Source organism: Hypomesus nipponensis, chromosome 13 (genome assembly GCF_054491055.1).
Source record: "Hypomesus nipponensis isolate SF chromosome 13, ASM5449105v1, whole genome shotgun sequence".
In the NCBI taxonomy this organism is placed as follows: Eukaryota; Metazoa; Chordata; class Actinopteri; order Osmeriformes; family Osmeridae; genus Hypomesus; species Hypomesus nipponensis.
Window position 1 is genome coordinate 4,405,710 of NC_140373.1, and position 19,228 is coordinate 4,424,937.

The 19,228-nt window shown below is 43.7% G+C and overlaps 1 protein-coding gene across 1 annotated transcript; it reads left to right on the forward strand.

Annotated features, from left to right (window-relative positions):
* Window positions 1-5,669: 5,669 nt before the first annotated feature.
* tbx21 (T-box transcription factor 21) lies at window positions 5,670-19,147 on the forward strand. The gene is made up of 6 exons (XM_084669907.1): window positions 5,670-6,583; window positions 13,284-13,438; window positions 14,286-14,407; window positions 14,499-14,657; window positions 15,101-15,162; window positions 15,457-19,147. Exons 1-6 carry the CDS (start codon window positions 6,036-6,038, stop codon window positions 16,241-16,243), a joined length of 1,833 nt encoding a protein of 610 aa, XP_084526033.1. The 5' UTR covers window positions 5,670-6,035; the 3' UTR covers window positions 16,244-19,147.
* Window positions 19,148-19,228: the final 81 nt, after the last annotated feature.

Below are 19,228 nucleotides of genomic sequence, written 5' to 3' on the forward strand. Positions count from 1 at the left end.
CTAATGTGTAGAGCAAACACTGAACTCGCTAAAGAGGGAATTAATTAAGTAATAAAAGTATAACAATAAACTCCAAAACCACACACATCTCCGGTGCTGTGTTTGATCACCTCTAAAATGCTCAGGAAAAGCTCCGTATGACATCGTCATGACGTTCCTCTTCCTTCTCCTTGCAGCCCTGTCATGTTCAGACCCCATGTGCTCCTCAAGATGTTTTGTTTGAATGCACAAGGCGTAGATAAATTGGGTCTCAGTTTGATTTATTCATGTCAAAGCGCACTTACAGAGCTGTGGCTTGACATCATGCCAAGTACATTTTCCCGGGCACCCAGCCAGCAGCCAATACTTTCCCTCATTCATGATTTTGCTCCCACTGAAACTGTAACGGGAGCGAGTAAAACAACTTGGGCTCGGGTCAGCGTCGGTCTTTGTCCACGTCCGCCGAGGCTCACGTCGACACATAAACACGTGTGTGACATAAACGTTTATCTGCAAAGCAAATGAGAACCCTCATTTGACTGACCCTGGAATCATCCAGATTGAGGGGTGGGGGGTGGCCATGACAGGGGGTGATGATTTCTTAATTCAACAGGGGACCTGGTGGGAGGATGCCGGCTTGGATGGGGAAGGGGGGGGTCTGTCTGGGGGGGAGGGTGGCATGGGGGGGGGGGGGCAGGGGTGAGGCGGCACATGGGTCCTGTAAGGGGAGCCTGCCAGTGTTTTGGGTTGGGGGGGGTGGCTCTCTGTCGGAGGAGCAGGCCAGAGGAATGCGGCAGAGTGCACAGCTGCCCTGTCCTGTCACTAGCCGGCTCTGTTCTGTCTGAGGGCCATGCAGATTGCTGCGTGGCATGTTCATGTTCAGGACCTCCCATGGACCCTGGGACTTGAGATGCAGAGCAGAGTTTGTCCCCTCCCTGTCCTTTAAGGTAGGATACAATCCCTTGGTATTTAGAGATGAGACTTGCTCATGTTACAGTGGTGCTTCAAGTCCTAAGGGCCTACAGCCTGTCAGAGCAAGTACCCCCATGGTTTTACAGGTGCAAAGCCTTAAAAGGAATTTCTAAGATCTAGACTGTCATGGATGAGTCAATCATGCTTCTGAATGAGGTCCAAAACATAAACAACTGTGTACCAGCACACTGACTGTGTCATAATGGCTATGACCCTCAATTAAGACATAGAACCAATGTTGACAGGACTCCATCGTATCTCACACTGAGTGAACCAGCTTGAGCAATCCCTGGCGCCCTTCAATCATCCACGAGCAAGAGAGGTCTGCGAGGCCGATACGAGAGCGGCTTTTGACAATGTCTGTCTCACTGTTACTGTAACGTTTGCGGACTGAAAGGTCACGTCTGAAGCCTTGCCGCGTGAGGGTCGCCCTGCGTGTTTGAGAAGGTGCTGGGTGATGCCTGTGGCTTACCCAGAGCCCGGGTGTTTATGGGGGTTAGTCAAGGTTCAGAGGCTGAACAAAGTATGGACACTGTTCCACCGGCCCTCACAAAACGGACCCTTCTACAACACCAGCTCTCCGGTGATGGGAAACGTTGATGGGTCATTCAAACGCAGCAATTTTACAGACCGTGTCATTTCTTGTTTACGCCAAATTAACACGGAGAAATCACGCGTCTTAAAGAGTATCGAGTTCATGAGTGAGACGTTACCCAGCAAGACATGACGATGTCTGAGGCCTGTCCATCTTCATACATCCTTGGAATTGCTACAGAATACTACCATAGACCATTTGGAAGACCATGTAAATCGTCTTAGCCCCAGCATTGCGCCAAGAATGCTTCAAGAAAAAAAAAAATCTTGATGTCCGAGCAGCATCTGTATCTTAGGTCATGGCACACTATGTAAAGCTGCTAGTCTGGTATAGCCATGACTGGAGATCTCTTACAGGGCAGAAACCAACCCAGCCCTGATTACCAGCTAATTATAAACGAAGGAAGCTTGTTTGTTTCTAGGGTTGCAGCAGAATACATTTGCACTTCTCCGGGAGTTCATGTGATATCAGGTGCGAATTCCGCCAAGCACTAAGTGCTACCTTCTCCTTTCTCACTCCCTCTCTTCTGCCGCTCGCAGTGCAGTCTGGCACTCTCGTTCCTTCACCCCCCTCACCCCCCTCACCCCCATCACCCCCTCGCCCCTTCCCCACTTAATTCCACCTCCCTCTGTTTTCACAACCTCTGTAGGTGGTGCCTTCTGAAACCTCCTTTCACACCCCTGGTTGAGATTTAAATAAACATATGTTCCGTTAATTAGGACCCAGTGCCGTGGTTTACCCCAGACAGGAAGGCGTTCACCAGGAGCTGGTTGGGAGGCATGGGCTTCTGCTAAGTCTCCCTAATCAGGACCATTTACACAGTGATTACAAGGAGCGCCCACTTCTGCCTTCACAGCTCCCCAACACCTGCGCCCCACACTGCTTCACCAGCAGAAACACACCCAAACACAAAACACAGGCTTCATCACATTCACACAGCTGCCACAGAAACACATGCCAGGGGTCCCTGCTTAGAGAACGAAGAGGCCTGTTGTGATGCCTCATGATATTATAGAAACATTATAGTTTGAAAACACTGTCCTGACCAGTACGACCTGTGAGTGTTATGAAAACAACATTATATTGAGTCGGGTATTTTAAATAGTCTGAATCGTCTTAATTCCTTTTACTCACAGTTATACACGTCACATTACAGTTACAGTGGGATACTGTATGTCACCCTAGTCTGATGAAGCCCTGGGAAGTCTCTTGAGTCAGCTTTAGGCTATGATTCATTTTCATTCTGATGTATTGATTTGTGTCCTGACCCTGCGTGTCAAGTCTGGCTCGGCCACCCACATCGGACCAGTGTCAAGACTCTGGTATTTATGACTAGGGGTTATGCACTCACCAGAGAAAGCTGACACGAAACGAAGGGTTAACAATCACCTCATTACTGTGGATGGAAAACCAGCGTTTACACGGTAGCTCCATAAACTATATTTACATGAAATATTTTGGAAACGGATCTTAACTGAGAAGCATGAATGATGGAGTATAGATTGTCCTAGTGCACCATGTAGTCGGAGTCCTGACAACATACTGTCTGCTCAGGTTTCGAGGGGGGGTGATGACCCCCCGCCCCCCCCTTCCCATACCATGTATGGGCCAGCTACAAACCAAGTCTTTGGTGAAGTGTGAAACCTTTATAAGAAGTAGAGAATATAAATGTCACATACACTGTGAGGAATGTTACTACATGTGAGGTATGAACGTTTTAAATGATCGCTGGGATAATCCATATGAATGCCACACAACTATGAAGCATTTATTGTACAATTTTACAAACTACATTTCCATTGTAGCCTACTTTATTTTTGCTAGTTATTAATTTATAGGATTTTTTTTTTATGGCGTTCTTCTGCAGTACTATATGCAGAACATAGTTGATTTAATGATGTTACTCTAAATGGACTCATCTTAACAAGAACATGTATGTTCAGGGACTTTTGTTCACGCCGATCCTTGTAGTACCTCTTTCTGCTCGCGGTGGGATGTTGATCAACGTAACACGGGGCCTGCTTGTTTGTAATTGTTAGAGGAGAAAATGAAAGCTGATTGTGTTCACAAGGTGATGCCCTGGAGCACTGACCTGAAGCAGGGTCACAGGGGAGCACTGTGGAAGACACGGTGGCTCTGGCCCTTGGGCTCATGGATACGCCTGCCTGACCTGGCCACCGTGTCGCTCAGACTGTGGCCCTCTCGCCATGCGTGTCAACACCGATGACTTCAGCCTGTGCCCTTGTGTGCTCACCTTGCTAGGAGAGACACAGGAAGTGGGATTAGAGTAATGACAGTGTGGAGTGGGATAGTTGTGTCATACCTACACTGGGGGGAATTTCTGTAGCATGAGTGTTGGTGTGTGTGTGTGTGTGTGCGTGTGTTGTGTGTGTGCATGCGTACGTGTGTGTCTTTGTGTACATTTGACTGTGCGTCTGTGAGTATGTGTTAATAACCTCAGAGTTATGTTTCTTCTGTGTTTATAATAAAGATGTGTGCTCTGAGTATTTTACAAAAGTCATGTTATGTTGGTGTTTGGTGACCGCAGAGACAGGCCTTAAAGAGAGATGAGACTGTGGCTGCAACAGCAGCCAGTCATCTTGCAGTCTCTATTTCATCTTATGCCCTACTCTGTGATATGCTAGACTCTGCTCCAGAGCAAACACGTGTCCCCGAAGGCTGCATTCTTTCCACTGAATGAGGAGAACGACAGACTTCAATAGTTCATTCTTATTCTTTCAAGCATTATTACAATTCAAACATTTCAAGTACAAAGTTTGAACTCAAATGGAATCTCGTGTCGGTCGTAATCATGATATATATTTTGGGGGGGCACATCCCAATATTCAAATCTGGTCAAAATGTCCCCCCTAATATATTGATATAAAAATATAAATGAAATATAAATGTGCTACGCTTCGACAGGCAACCACGCACGCTGTCAGAATGTTTTTCATAAAAAGTTAATCCATCTGTAAAATTGTTAGTTTTCAGGGGGGGACCCTCACACTCGCCAGCAGATTCGTCGTCGTCCCCCCCCCCATGTTAACTCCATGGCTACGGCCTTGGTGTCGGTTACCTAAAACCGTAATTACGTTCTGTTCCGTTGTTGATCAATTACAAAAAGTACAAATCGATTGTCATGTGTGACGATAAGGTGAAAGAGGCTTGCAAGCAGACTCAATTCTCTCTTATGATAAATAAAACATTTTAAAAACAGTACTGAGAAAACATCCTTGGTTTACAAAAAAAAAGCCTACGAGACTGAAATCAATTCGTCACACATGAATATTTGATGGTGTCACTATCAAACGTGATGCACTGGAAAGTTTGTTTCATGCTTGTTTCATAATACATTTCATTTGCTGGGGAAACATTTCAAAAAGACAATTGTCTTTTTGAAGAAATAAAACAAAACAAAAAAATCTGCAAATGCGTCCATCTATCCGAATATGCATTAACACATTTCAACGTTTCCAAGATGGTCTAATGCTAAATTAATGTATTCAGCTAAATGCTATTCTTTGTCTTTGAACCATTGGTCCTACATGACAATAACACTTTATAGACTACCGTGTATTTATATAAAGAAATATTCGGTCTCACCGATTAATGAAATAGGCTACTATAAACAAAGGATTACGAAATCAAGGGAGACATTTTCCAAATAGGGCAAAGGCCTTCACAGGAAAAATACTAATAAAACGGACACAATGTTGAAAACGTGTGTTGTGTTGTCGTTTAGACTAGTTTTGTCATTATCAAAATTAGGCATCTTAATTAAGTCACTGTATTTTGGCAAGCTAACAATAATCGAAAGGTAGCAATCAGATCTACTGACTACAAACTCAAAATGTCAAAGAAAATGTTGATGATGTAAAAAAAAAGAATATGACCAATGTCGCACAATCATCTTCTTCTAACAAACTAGTAGACTAATTGTGTTTAATGTGAAGTTCAAATATGAGCGCAGAAGCCAGTTCTTCAGGAAATGGGGGAAGGCTGTTTCATATTTCTAGCCTATCACGTCCAGTCTTGGCATCGGACCCACCTCCAAAAAATTACCAGTCGCAAAATGTATATATCATAGGTTAGAAAGCTGGACATGCGTTTGACTCAGAGACGTTGACTCCCGTCAAAACAGAAATGAGGCAACTTTCCTCTTATTAGGACAAAGATGAAATAATTTATCTTACATTTTATTAACAGTAGCCTTATAGCCCAGGAAAATTAACTGCCGACGATTTAGTTTGTTTAGGCTAGTTTAAATATAGGCTACGTCTAAATTGGTTTGACAACTTTACAATAGTTATTTTATTAAAGAAACCGCGATAGTGCACGATAAAAAACACTTTACAGCCTATTGTATAGCCTACTGCATTTGTGCGCACAGGCTAAATAAAATATTGAAAGCGCTCTTATTCAAGTGGTCGGGAAAGGGGCACGGTGAACCTATGACATTGCACATAAGCTTAGACGGGCGCTGCAAATGGGCGGCATAGGTGGCAATCTATACCTCAGTATGTTGAATGGGACTGACACGCAAACTTTTGGAAAAGACTCCGATATCAACAATCATCTTCATCGTAACAAGGACTTAGCCGACTTTAAAATGGGGATTCAGGACACAAGATTTTACTACCAAGATTCCGTTCAAAACGGACAGGACACTTTGGCTCTGCCCTACCACTCCGACCAAACTGTCGCTGGTTTCGGAGCGCAAACCGGGAGGTTTTACTCACCAACTCCCCTCAATAGCTGTCCCTTCAGCAGTGTGAGATCGTCAACTAGATCTGGTACTGGACAGAGTTACATACAGGCTGGAGCGGAGAATTTTTCGGCGACAAGCAAAGAAGTTTACCCTGCCTCTCCGGAAAGTTACGCTGCCCCTTTTCAGCATGGGTACCCTCGCGCACCGCTGTACCCTTTACCTGGTCTACAGGTGTGTGGGAAGACGCAGGCTCTCCTCAATAACTATCCACTATGGGCGAAGTTCCACAAGTACCAGACCGAAATGATCATTACAAAACAAGGACGGTGAGTGAACAATTTCTTCCTAAATGTCTCTATTATGCGTTCAACTTCAGACGTCTGACCCACGGGAAAACATAGTTAGGCACGTGATCAATAGGTTATGTTTGGCGCGCTATTAGACATTTGTCTATTTTGTCATCTTACATCAATTAAGTGAAATTAATTGGATATAAAAACAAAGAGGTGTGTTTTTTATGAGTCATGCACCAAGAGCGACTTTTCCGTATAGACAACTTGGAAACTGCAAAGTGAGCAGTTGCTTAAATAAACAAAGCTTCAAATATAGAGTGACACTCCAGAATGAGAATGCAGAAAGTCATTGCTGTTATCTCATCTCCACTACATAGAGATAACATAACCGCCAAAGTAGGCCTAATTAACGCACGTAAGAGCAAAAAAAAAGTCTAAGCCTTTTCAAAATATACTTAGCCTATTTTTTTACTAAATGAAACATTGATTAACATAACATTACAGTTATAAAATAATGAAAATACTGTTGCTGGAAAACATGTCACCTCGGTCTGACCCTTAAGTGTATGCGAAGGGTATCACAACGGCAAAGCAGCAAACACGAGCGTCTTCCACCCACCGCCGTAGCCTACACGGAGGGAAGAAATAGCTTCTGGGGCTGTCTGATAGGTCACCGAGCATCAAGACCAAGTCATGTCGAAGATGATTAATTTACTAATATGCGATACATCTTGACATAGGGTTTCAGGGCGTAAGTTTCTCAATATTTTGATTTTGAAATAGATGAAATAGGCATACTTTAAAATTTAATTGTATTATTGTTATGTGTGATCAATTTGCTAAACACTTGTACTGCTTGTGCTGTGAGAAAGGCACCAATATAGATTAATTACATGTGGCCATTTGGTTTAGCCATATTACAGTTGAAGGTAGACTGATTTGAATAGACATATGTTAAACATATATGTAAGGTTTGGATTAGATCAAGACATTAATGTGATTTTACATGTTCTGAAAACAGTATTTTGTATATTGCCTATAAAAGAAAATATATAAAAGATCCTCTGGGATTTAACGGTGAAGTTGTTGTAGATATATCACCTGTTGGGCACTTATTGTATGGCAAGTCTGTACAGTGGTCTGAACATCAGTGAGAGTCAGTAATGTACTTTGCTACTTTTGTGAGCTACTTTGTATTCTGTTTTCCCTCTTCACTCTGAAGACGAAGAAAGTTCTTCAGAATTCTATGAATTCTGTCCGTGCACGTGGCACCGTGCACACAAGTTTGAGAATTTACTGTTAAGAGTTTGTGTAAAGGTTAAATAAATATGTATGTGTGTATATTTGATAACTTCTATGATAGATAGCCCGTTTCTTCCTAATACACATAGACCTGCAATACATAAACTGTACTTTACCACCCTTCATTCCTTTTTACTTTCTTTTTACATGCAGGCATAAACACATGCACGCAAATACTGTACACACATGCGCGCACACACACACATGCTAATGCAACACATACATACAAATATTGTACATCATTGTACTCAAGCACATAAACACACACACAGAGTTAAAAATCATAATAATGATTAATAAAACATTACAAATAATAAATGGCACTTCTGCATGTTTGCTGAGGTGCCAAAGTACCACATGTCACGTAAAGTATGACTTGTCAATCTTTAATGCAGGGCAAAACCACAAAACCCCGTATTCTTAAAACATTCAGGCCATGTCAACAGTACGACTCTCTGTCTGTGTCCTGTACAGGGTTTAAAATAATTGTTGTGGAAAGAAAAGCAAGGCCTAATAGGGACCACCAAGCTTGGTTTGATTTCCCACCCAAGAAAAGCATGTATCATCTCTCCTTTCAATACCACGCTCCAATCACATTTGACCAACAATGAAAAACAGACAAAACTTTTTTTCATTTCGTCTTTATGACAGAATTTCAGAAAAAGTTGCTCAACCATTGGGGTCTGTAATGCTATTCAAAACCATGGTAGGTAGAAATAGAGGCAGTAGAGAAAGAGAGATGGGGGGGGGGTTGAGAGAGAAGGACCGATCGAACCACTGAGGCTTCATATGCCCAAACAGAAGCAGAGGCACCTTTGAAGTCCAGGAAGTCAGGCAAGTTTTTTTTTTCTTATATTTCTTCACCCTCTTCTCTTTTTTTGCTGCACGAAGAGCACAGCAAGCCAAGATCTCTCAGAAGTTTGGTCAGGTTCCTAGCTTGGCCTTTGAAATCTGCAGCAATCCCTAGGCTAGGGCCAAGTTCTCCTGCTCTCTTTTCAAGTTTTCCCCTCTAAGATAGTTTGGCCCAATTCATGATGCATTGGTCTTCGGCCATCTCTTACTGTCTGTGTGACTCTTGCCAGGGCAGCCTCAGTGTAACTCCCATGAATCTCGTGATACAGTAAGTTTGACTGTACATTCGGTGTCTGGGATACCTTTGGCTACACTATTTATTTACACTTATTTAGCATGCTAGATAGATCTTAGCCATTAGGGTTGGCAAATATTTTCAGTGTTAGCAACATTTCTGGAGGAAGAGGATCTCCCACTGAATTGCTCCTCCCAAAGTTCCTTCCATCTTCAATTCCCAGTTATTCTTGTCTTCTTTGAGGGTTTAGATTGGTTCAGGTGCAGTTATAGGGGCATATGTGAATCCCTCTGTGATTTGGCCATGCAAATATAATTCAATTTGATTTGACTTGAACCCAAAATTTGTGGCCATCAAAATGTGTAGTCCTGGATGTAACTTAAGTTAAAACAGTGCATTGTTTCTAGATAGATTGTATTTTCCACAACAGGATGCTTTCACGGAAGGAGATATGACTCACTAAGTTATTTCTGATTCTACCATATAAAGAAAGAGTTATGGGCAGGTAACTTGACTCAAAGGAATCATGGTAACCTGCACCCGAGAACTGTCTTTCTGGTTGGGTGAATTATACAATGTTAATCTACTGAATGTGATAGATAAGTAGTCGAAGACCCAACAGAACCTATTAAACCATTTTTTTTATTTTATAAATAAACATGCACTTTTGAGAAACATTCTGAAAACATTTACGTACTTCATATCTGCAGAGTCCAGTTGTAAAATGAAAATGTTCACTGGGCTATACAACATGTAATGTCATATTATATGTTATGTGGAGACATAATTGCAATCAAAGTAATTTTCTTATATTTGTAAGTAATTTTAAAATATTTGTATATAAGTAGCCTATGTTAAAGTACATCCAGCTATGGAAAATATTTGACTTACTGCAGGTCCTTCTACATGACCTTTTATGGATACCCTTCCTTTTCTCTCTCTCTCTCTCGCTCTCTCTCTCTTTCTTTCTCTCTTTCTTTCTCTCTCTCTCTCTCTCTCTCTCTCTCTCTCTCTCTCTCTCTCTCTCTCTTTCTCTCACACACACACTCTCACTCTCACTCTCTATCTCGCTCTCTCTCTTACACACATACACACACTCTCACTCTCTATCTCGCTCTCTCTCTTACACACATACACACACTCTCATTCTCACACACACTCTCTCTCTCTCTCTCTCTCTCTCTCTCTCTCTCTCTCTCTCTCTCTCTCTCTCTCTCTCTCTCTTACACACACACAAACACACTCTCACACACTATCTCTTTCTCTCTCTCTCTCTCTCTCTCTCTCTCTCTCTCTCTCTCTCTCTCTCTCTCTCTCTCTCTCTCTCTCTCTTTCTCTCTCTCTTTCCTACACACACTCACACTCTCACACACTCTCTTACTCTCTCACCCTCTCTCCTTGAAGCAGACAAACAGGACTATTTCAAGGTTTGTCTAAATGACTTGTCACTTCCTGTTCAGCTGTTTATGTGTGCATCGAGTATGCAGAGCCTTGCAGAAAGTGTCCTCAGAAGTAGCTAAACCAACAACTTCCTATTCACTTGCAGGGTTTATGTTCCCACCCTCTTCACTCTGATATTGTGCGTGCTTGAGGTGACCATTTGTCACAGTAAAGCTGGCAGGCAGACATCTATATAGATTCTTGCGGTTCATTTCACATTGAAAAAGTTGAGCAAATAAATGTTATTTATACGTTTAAACTCAATATTTTTTACTACTGATTAACCTCACACAAACATTATAAAATGCATTGCTTTACTTATAAAACGTAAAAAAACAAAACATAAATATAATATTACCGCATGTGTCTGAAACAGTGTGAAAGTGTGCTTGTATCCATCAGCAGCTGTGGACCGGCATGTTTTCATCACAGATGATAAAACGTACTGTACGTGTGGTGACATAAACTGGACCTGAACTCCTGTCCATGTGAATCAGTGGATGCACCCGGGTAGAAAAGTCTTCTCCCCTGTGACTGTCCAGTCACTCTCCAACTTCTGCTTCAGCTCCCTAGGACAACCCCCCCCCTCTCTCTCTCTCTCTCTCTCTCTCTCTCTCTCTCTCTCTCTCTCTCTGTCTCTCTCTCTCTCTCTCTCTCTCTCTCTCTCTCTCTCTCTGTCTCTCTCTCTGTCTCTCTCTCTCTCTCTCTCTCTCTCTCTCTCTCTCTCTCTCATCTGTTTTATGTCCATCAGTCTCTTTCTCTCTCTCTCTGTTTGTCTCTCTCCTCTCGCCTTTTCAGATTTTTTTGCTCTGATTTCTTAACGTCACTTTACACTGTGGTCTCTGATTTGCGCCGATGATTTCACATAGAATTTGTCAGAGAGAGTGGCAGACTACAGCAATGACTGAACACTGCAATGAAGCCCCGCAGAGCATGGCACGATATGGCACTGCTACCCATACCTGAGCCTTCATACTCTATTCTGCCACAGCTTGGTGACAAGTTTCCAGTCCTTAGTTTGTGACCTCAATGAAAGCCCCAGAACCACCCCCACATGCAAATACACCTCTCTGTGGTGCTTTCGTTGGCTTCCCCTGTCAGGTTCTGATTTCCTATAAAAGGGCCCAGTTTTAAATAAGTCAAACAATATCAGCGGAGGAAAAATGACATTATCTGTTTTCCTATTTTCTGTCATTGCGTGGTTATCCACTCATAAGCCAAGCAACCCTACCACCAGTTTCTGTTTTCAGTTATATTAACAGTTGCAAGACGGAGGGAACCACACACCTGCTCTTAACAAGCTGCTCAGGAATGCCACAGAGCGGAGTTCTGGCTAGCATATTTTGAGGCTGACTTGCCATACTTCATAAATACAGGACAGTCATCAAAATGCATATGCTGGAAAAGTGTTTTGCAGAAGGAATGTCCTACTCAACAAGCCCACTCTATCAAACTATCACTATCACAAACAAATATCTCTCTTTTCACATTTCACTTGTTTTACGCTGCTAAATGATGAAACAGCTTGAGGGTTGACAGTCTTTAGATGAGCTGGATGTTGAGCTGTAAAGTGGAGCAGTTGTGACTCTGAAACAGTCCTTCAACGACACTGTGCTGCAAAATGCTTTCCTTTTCTTTCTTGTCAGTAACCATGATATAACACTCACGCTTGTGGCTCTGGATACACTTTGGGAATTAAATATAGTCTGTGATGAAAACCTTTGAGGAAAAAAAGAGCAAAAAGACTGTTGAGGATAAGAAATAACAAACATCTACACATTTAATCGTAATTTTCCAAAGTGGGTGTTTACGGTTTATAAAAGGAAAAAAAATATTTTTCTACAAAATGTCGCAGACTTTATGCCACAGCTTTTGTAGGTTGTAGGCCACACACACACAGTCCCCCAAAAAGCAGTCTATCAATGAGAGCGTGCCTGTCCATGGCTGTGCCATAGCCCCAGGTACTGGGGAATCTAAAACAGCAGCCAAATGTCAAATGCTCCATGTCGATTTTGCAACACCAATTGTAAAAGTTGATTCCACACAGCCCTAACCTGTTATTGTGAGTGTAAATCAAGGCATCTAACTGTACTGTCATAGAGATGATAAACTGTATGTATACAGTGTCAGGATTGAGAGGGTAAGGGGTTATATAACGTTGTGAAGTATATCTAGGATAGAGTAAGTGGAAGCCACTCAGCAGAAAGTAATCCTGTGGCAGAATGTTTTGCACTGTTGGCCTCGTACTACCCTTTTGTGTTCAGTGTGTCTGTATGTATGTGTGTGTCAGTGTGTTTTGACAGTGTGTGTGTGTGTGTGTGTGGGCAAATCATGTATTCCCTCGCTGTACTGCCTGGGGACACACTGACCTCCACGTTACCTCTCCTTAGCGATGGTCCCTGTGATCGAAATCAGTTCACCAAGCAAAGCTCCTGCAATCAGGCACGGCTTCTGTCACATCTTTTATTAACAGCAACATTAAATATTCACCTCGGCTGCTCCCTGCATCCCCTCCACCCTGCCCCCACCCTGCCCCCACCCTGCCCCCACCCTGCCCCCACTCTGCCCCCACTCTGCTCCCCAGTCAGCCCCTGAACCACATAACAGAAATGCAAGCACACAAGCTACTGTACATGGGAAACACCCTGTCTAGCTTGTCTTGGACGTGTTGGACAATTGATGAATTGTGATGATACGTGTGAGTTTTACACTCGTACAATTTCGGTAGTCATGACAACGATAAAAAGGCGAGTGTTGGGCTGTCAAAACGTGCAACGATCCGTCAGAAACACAGATTATGTTCTGTTCTAGTAACAAAAAAAATCCATTCACCTCACGCACACTTCTGATCAAAACACTACAGCTGTTCTGCATTGTGATGTTGTTTTTCCTTCCCTACTCCAGGAGGATGTTCCCCTTTCTGAGCTTCAACGTCAGTGCTCTAGACCCGTCAGCCCAGTACAATGTGTATGTGGATGTGGTTCTGGCAGACCAACACCACTGGAGGTACCAGGGAGGCAAATGGGTCCAATGTGGTAAAGCGGAGGGGAACATGCCAGGTTAGTTAGCACATATCTGTTTGTGACCTTTTATTTAAAACATTTAAAAGGTTCATGTGTTAACAATGTGTTCTAGACTGTTAAGTCAGTCTTTCCATCGGCTTACAGTCCTATCTGGTTTAATCTGGAATTTTCTTGCTGTGCCTCAGAAACAATAGTTTATAATGTATTGCTATAGCTTGTTAAGTAAATATTAAATCAATTACTGTAAGAGTCCGCATGAGCGCCCCTTGCGTGTCGATAGAATGTAAAAAGACCAGCATGAACTGTAGAACAGTAGGGGAACCACAGAAGAAGACGCGTCTAACCCTGACCTCACCCTGATAGATAAATGTGCTTCAGCTACAGCAGCCTCCCACTGACATGAGGTCAAATCCAGCGAGTTAGTCCAGTCCACTGACTCACTCCCCAGCAGGGTGTAACCCAACACTATATCTTATGGAGTGTTTTTTAGAAGACTGACCCCACCGATTTCAGAACTCTGTAAAACCCTGTATTTATATCCCTGCTTTTGAATTTGAGTTGTCACCCTGTTCTTGTGTTCTACCTCGTCTACCTGTTTTGTACCTGGTTTGTTTTTTGTTTAGTTTAGTTTTTAAGTGTAGGGGTTATGGACTCTCAATTTTTGTAACAGTCTAATACTTTGTGGGATTGTTTTGTGGCTGGGTGGTAATCTCCATGCCATTGCTGAGGTGACTGTGGTGACCTACATGTGGTATTTGTGATTATGTCAATCTATACTACTACAGTTTATAGGGTAAGTAGGTCACTGCGCAGATACAATGTCAAACCCTGGAACCTTTTGTAACTACAGCTGGGGATTCCGTCTTCCAAATCTGTCACACAGGAAACAGGACGTACATGCACCCAGATTCCCCCAACACAGGGGCCCACTGGATGAGGCAAGAGGTGTCGTTTGGCAAGCTCAAGCTCACCAACAACAAGGGCAGCTCCAACAACGTGGCACAGGTACTTTTGTGTCGACGTCATTCGGCTTTCCTTCAACTGATTGCCCTTCAATGTGCCTCTTCATGACATCTGTCTCCACGTCTCCCCTCAGATGATAGTGCTGCAGTCGCTCCATAAGTACCAGCCCCGTCTCCACATAGTGGAGGTGAAGGAGGATGGCTCAGAGGACCCCTTCCTTACCGCCAAAGCCCAAACCTTTATCTTCCCTGAGACACAGTTCATCGCTGTCACAGCCTATCAGAATGCCGACGTGAGTCGCCTTGCCTGACCCCACCAGCTCATTGGCTAGTGTTATTCACCTCTACACCACCTGTTTCCTACATTGACCACCTGTCTAATTGCTTCAAAAGTGTATTGGAGTTACTGTACACCAGGTCTGGCAATTGAATTCTGTTTTGCATGCGAGATATGTTTATCCCCTTACTTGAAATAGAAGTAAACCAATTCATGCCAAGGGCGAAGAGTTTCCCACGATAGAAAAAGAAATAGCATACACCTTCATTAATGATTGAAGGCAGTCAGTGATCTCTGTCTCTCTCTGCCTCTCTTTCTCTAGAGGTGTAGGAAGACTCACACACACACACTCTTTTACCTACACCTCTACACATACGCACTCACTCTCTTTCTCCCCAGCGGTCTGTCTGTCCAATCCTTGGCCCCCTCTCATCCTGTCTCCTGCTATTTCTTACACAGATCACTCAGCTGAAAATAGACCATAACCCCTTTGCTAAAGGTTTCCGGGACAATTATGACACGTAAGTAAACCAAAAAACTCACTGAATAAATGAAGAGAGAGCAAAACCCTGATTTTCAGAGAGGCAGCAGTCTTGAAGGAGGAACTACTGAGCAGAAACCGACTCAGGGACATAACGATTCCTTGAACTCATACCGATATCACCTCAATACATTCTAATAAGAGAAGTTGTTTTGGGAGTTTTTTAAGAGGCCTGCCAGCTAGATGCTTGATGAAAGATATTTTGAGGTTTTGTCAGGAAATAACACCTCTGCTTCTTCTTGTCACGTCCGTCTCTCGTTCATGTTGCCTGTAGGCTGTACGCTCCTCCAGACTCGGAGCGCTTCACCCCCTCCCCAGGCGAAGGCCAGCAGTGTCTCCCGGGGACCTGCTACTCTCAGGGGTATCTCTCGGAGCAGTACGTGAGCTCCCTGCCCCAGAGCCGCCTGTACAGCCGGGACCACCACGTCAGCATGGGCCAACAGGCCAAGGACGCTTCGTCCAGCCCTCACAGCCGCTGGTACCTCTCCCCCCAGCAAACCAGCGCCCCCCCCAGCCGCCTCGACTTCAACTCCTACGAGGGCGATTTCTCCGGCAACGGCTTCTACAAACCGTTCCCCCTGCAGACCTCTGCACACCATGCCCTTGGCTACTACCCAGACCACCCTTTCTCCAGCATGTCTGTCTCGGGGGCCACCACTGCAGGCTGGACCACTAGCCGACCCTCTCCCCAGTACCTGAACCACCCCCATCCCAGTAAACCTGGTCCCAGTCTAGGCTGGTTCAGGCCTGTCTCCTCCTCTTCTACCTCCCCAGGGAACCCCAGGCTCCACCCGCCGTCTCTCCTGGAGCAGCTCCGCCCATCCCAGCTGCAGGACAAGCCCAAGGAGGCAGGGGTGGAGGACACATGGATGGAACCCCCCTCCGTCAAATCGGTAGACTCGGCCGACTCAGGCTTGTTCGAGGGAGGGGCGGAGAGCAAGAAGAGACGGGTTTCACCCTACGCATCCAGCACAGAGAACTCCCCGCCTGCTCGCAGTGCGGAGTTGTGTGAGAAGGACAGCAGCAGTGATGCAGGCTACTACGGCTTCTACGCTCACTGAGTTTCTCATCCGCTCCGCCCAGATCAAATATTCTTTCCTAGTGTCCTTTCCCACCCAACTTGTGCTGTGGTAGTTCCCACCTGCCAACGTGTCTCAGACTGTCCAATGAGGTCCCGAGTTTGTGCTGGACTGAAGCCCCATTGGCTACAGCAATCCAATCTCTAAGAAGGAGAGCCCATAATAAGATTGAACTTTGACACCAATTTTCCTTTTTTTTCTTCACAATAGCACAAGCTACAACAGGCCGGTTCTTCAGTTCTAAAGGAACACTTGCCCACTTAAATGGTGTCGGTTGAGTCTGTAAGACAGTTTGAAGGTCACAAGTTTGCGCAGGCCAGATAGCCAAGGTGATTAGACTGTCAGAAGAGACTGCCCTGGAGACTTGGCCTGTGACTTAAGTCCTTTTAACACTTGGATAAAAAAAAAAACAAGTCTACACACCTGCTTGCTGACAGAGCCCTAAAGGGACTGTCCAAGCCCCCCTCCGTCACAGTCTCCTACACACACCGCCTCGAACATCCTGACGCACATACACACAAACAGACTCACCGCTGTATCACCACTGTATAGAGTTGTCAAGGATTTGAGCTGTGATTACTGCAGCAGAGCTGACTAATTGCTGTCTAATCCGTCATGTTTAAACTGAACGAGAGCTCCCCCTGGTGAGGTCTACATAAAAACAAATGCAGTGCAGGGACTAAAGAGTGTCTGGTGCCAGAGATTAAGAAAGCTTAGCAGGACCGTAGTCCCGAGAAAGACGGTGTTAATCCCTCCTCAAACACGGGTTCATGCCCACGTGTTCCTCTACCAAGTCATTGACCAAAGCGAGAGGCAGGCAGGCAGGAAGGATATTGTCACTCCCACGCCCGGTTCAAGAATAAAGGTTGAGCAGCCAGAATGTCCCCTACCCCCAACCCCTCCCCCAGATGTGAGGTCCAACATGTGGTGACACAGGCACAGATTCTTGTTGAGGTGACAGGTGAAGAACAAGCCAGTGGTCAAGGCTGGTCAGAGCCCCAACCCTCGCTGGGCGGTAATGACCTCCGACATCTCTGGGGGCTACGATCCCTCATTCAGAGGACTCTGCTGGTACTGGTGGTCACAAACGGTGGGTTTGTTGTGTCTCTCCGATGATGAGTGCAAGGCTACTAGTCCATGTGACACACGTGCAGCCAAGGGAAGGCAGGATTAGACAGTAGTTACTAAACAGTCAACACTTTATTGGCTACATATCCAGTGTTCTTTAACAATGTGTGTATGAATTTAAGAGTACAGCCACAGGATGGTTTTGATGAGTCATTAAGGAAGTATGAGTCAGCTACGTGTTTCACGTTATACGCATCTACTCCCACTGAAGAGTGACCAAAACCCTTTTGACAAAAAATAACATGAGCAAGTCTGTGTCTACAGCTAGAGCTGCTTGCTAAGATATCATATATTTCCACGGGCACACTCAGAGCAATTTTATAGCAAAACAATCCTCTATATGGGTGACAGTGGTCAAATTACAACTAATGTAAAATGACAATTGACAGTTTTATAATGTTTCTCTCCACAATTAGATTATGACAGGAACAGGTAAGTCATTAATGGAGGGAGAATTGTCAACTAATTCAATTCTATCCTTTTACATTTCATATCTCGGTAAATCGGTAGTTGCAGTTGACCTTTCAACTGAAAAATGCAGTTGTATAGAAAAACCCTACCAGAAAACAACAATGTTTTTTATTTTTACCTAATTATGGTGTTTTTTATTCTACTTTTATGACAAAATCTCAATAGAAATCGTAGCCTTCTTTGTTGGATTTAGCAGCAATAAAGGTGGCTTTTTAAAATGAGAGATGGACACAGTGATCACTGTTTTGCTGTCAAACGTTGGAGCAATAGATGTTAATAGGCAAAAGGACCCTTGACCTGATTAGGACCTGATCATAGTTCAGTAAGGCATACATGTGCTTATACTGTATTTTGCAATGATTTGCCTCAGTGTATATTTGGAGAAAAAAATGTTAAAGGCTATTTAAAGTATATGTTAATGATTTAGTATGGAGCTGTTTATCTTAAACTGGAGACTGAATGGAGATGTTGCATTAAGGCCATAACAAAGTAGTTGTGAAATAATCAGAATATTGTATTTTTACCATTGAAAACAGCAAGAAAAATAAATAATGCTTTTTCATTTATCTTAATAAGTAGACAGTTGTTTGTGAAGAGATTTTTAAGTGCAATTAAGGGAGTTTTTTTTATTTCATGAGATGACATTACATAAGCATTTGCAAAAACGTAAGCCTCTGAAATGTTCCGATGCTCAACGCTGTACACTTAGCGTCACATGAAGGTCACGTGTGAGTCTGCCTCTGACCCTGCAATGAAGGGACTGGAAGGGTGGAAGTGTTCCCTATGAGAGCAGCTGATAGGATGCCTCAGACAGGCGCCCCATAGTGGACATCTCTCCAAAATAATTGAACGCACCTCAAACCAAAAAATAACAACGCAAGTCCATGTGTGTCACGATCCATAACCCACACTCATTTTTTGAGGACGCATATATGTGAATAGTAATCCCCGGGATTCGAGTGTACAGCCATCTTTTACTTTTTTAGCAGTTAGTTGTGGTACATCCACAGAAGTTCACGATCATGAGGAGATGAAAGGGGGAGTTGGGTCTGATTCGATGGCAGTGGATGACAAAGCATTTTCATTGGTGTTCTCTGTGCATTGTCTCTAGGCCCTACAATCTGTGAAACACCCTGTTCCTGATTTTTTTGGAAAGTGTCAAATTAATCATGAAATCAGTCAAATCAGTCTTGAGCGTAGAGAATGGTTTTAAACTGAGATGATTCAGGAACGCTGTGGAGATGCTAACTATTGTATGAAATATATATGTATTTGATTTATTTTAATGTAATAAAGACTTGAATAGCAAAAAATGTTGAGGGATAACATTTATTTATTAAAGGTATACTTGTGTATTGTACTGTTGTT

Coding starts and splice junctions, on each gene's coding strand:
- tbx21 (XM_084669907.1), top strand. CDS start 6,036: ATGGGCGGCATAGGTGGCAATCTATACCTCAGTATGTTGAATGGGACT. Junction 13,439..14,285: donor AGCGGAGGGGAACATGCCAG/GTTAGTTAGCAC, acceptor TCTGTCACACAG/GAAACAGGACGTACATGCAC. Junction 14,408..14,498: donor GCTCCAACAACGTGGCACAG/GTACTTTTGTGT, acceptor GTCTCCCCTCAG/ATGATAGTGCTGCAGTCGCT.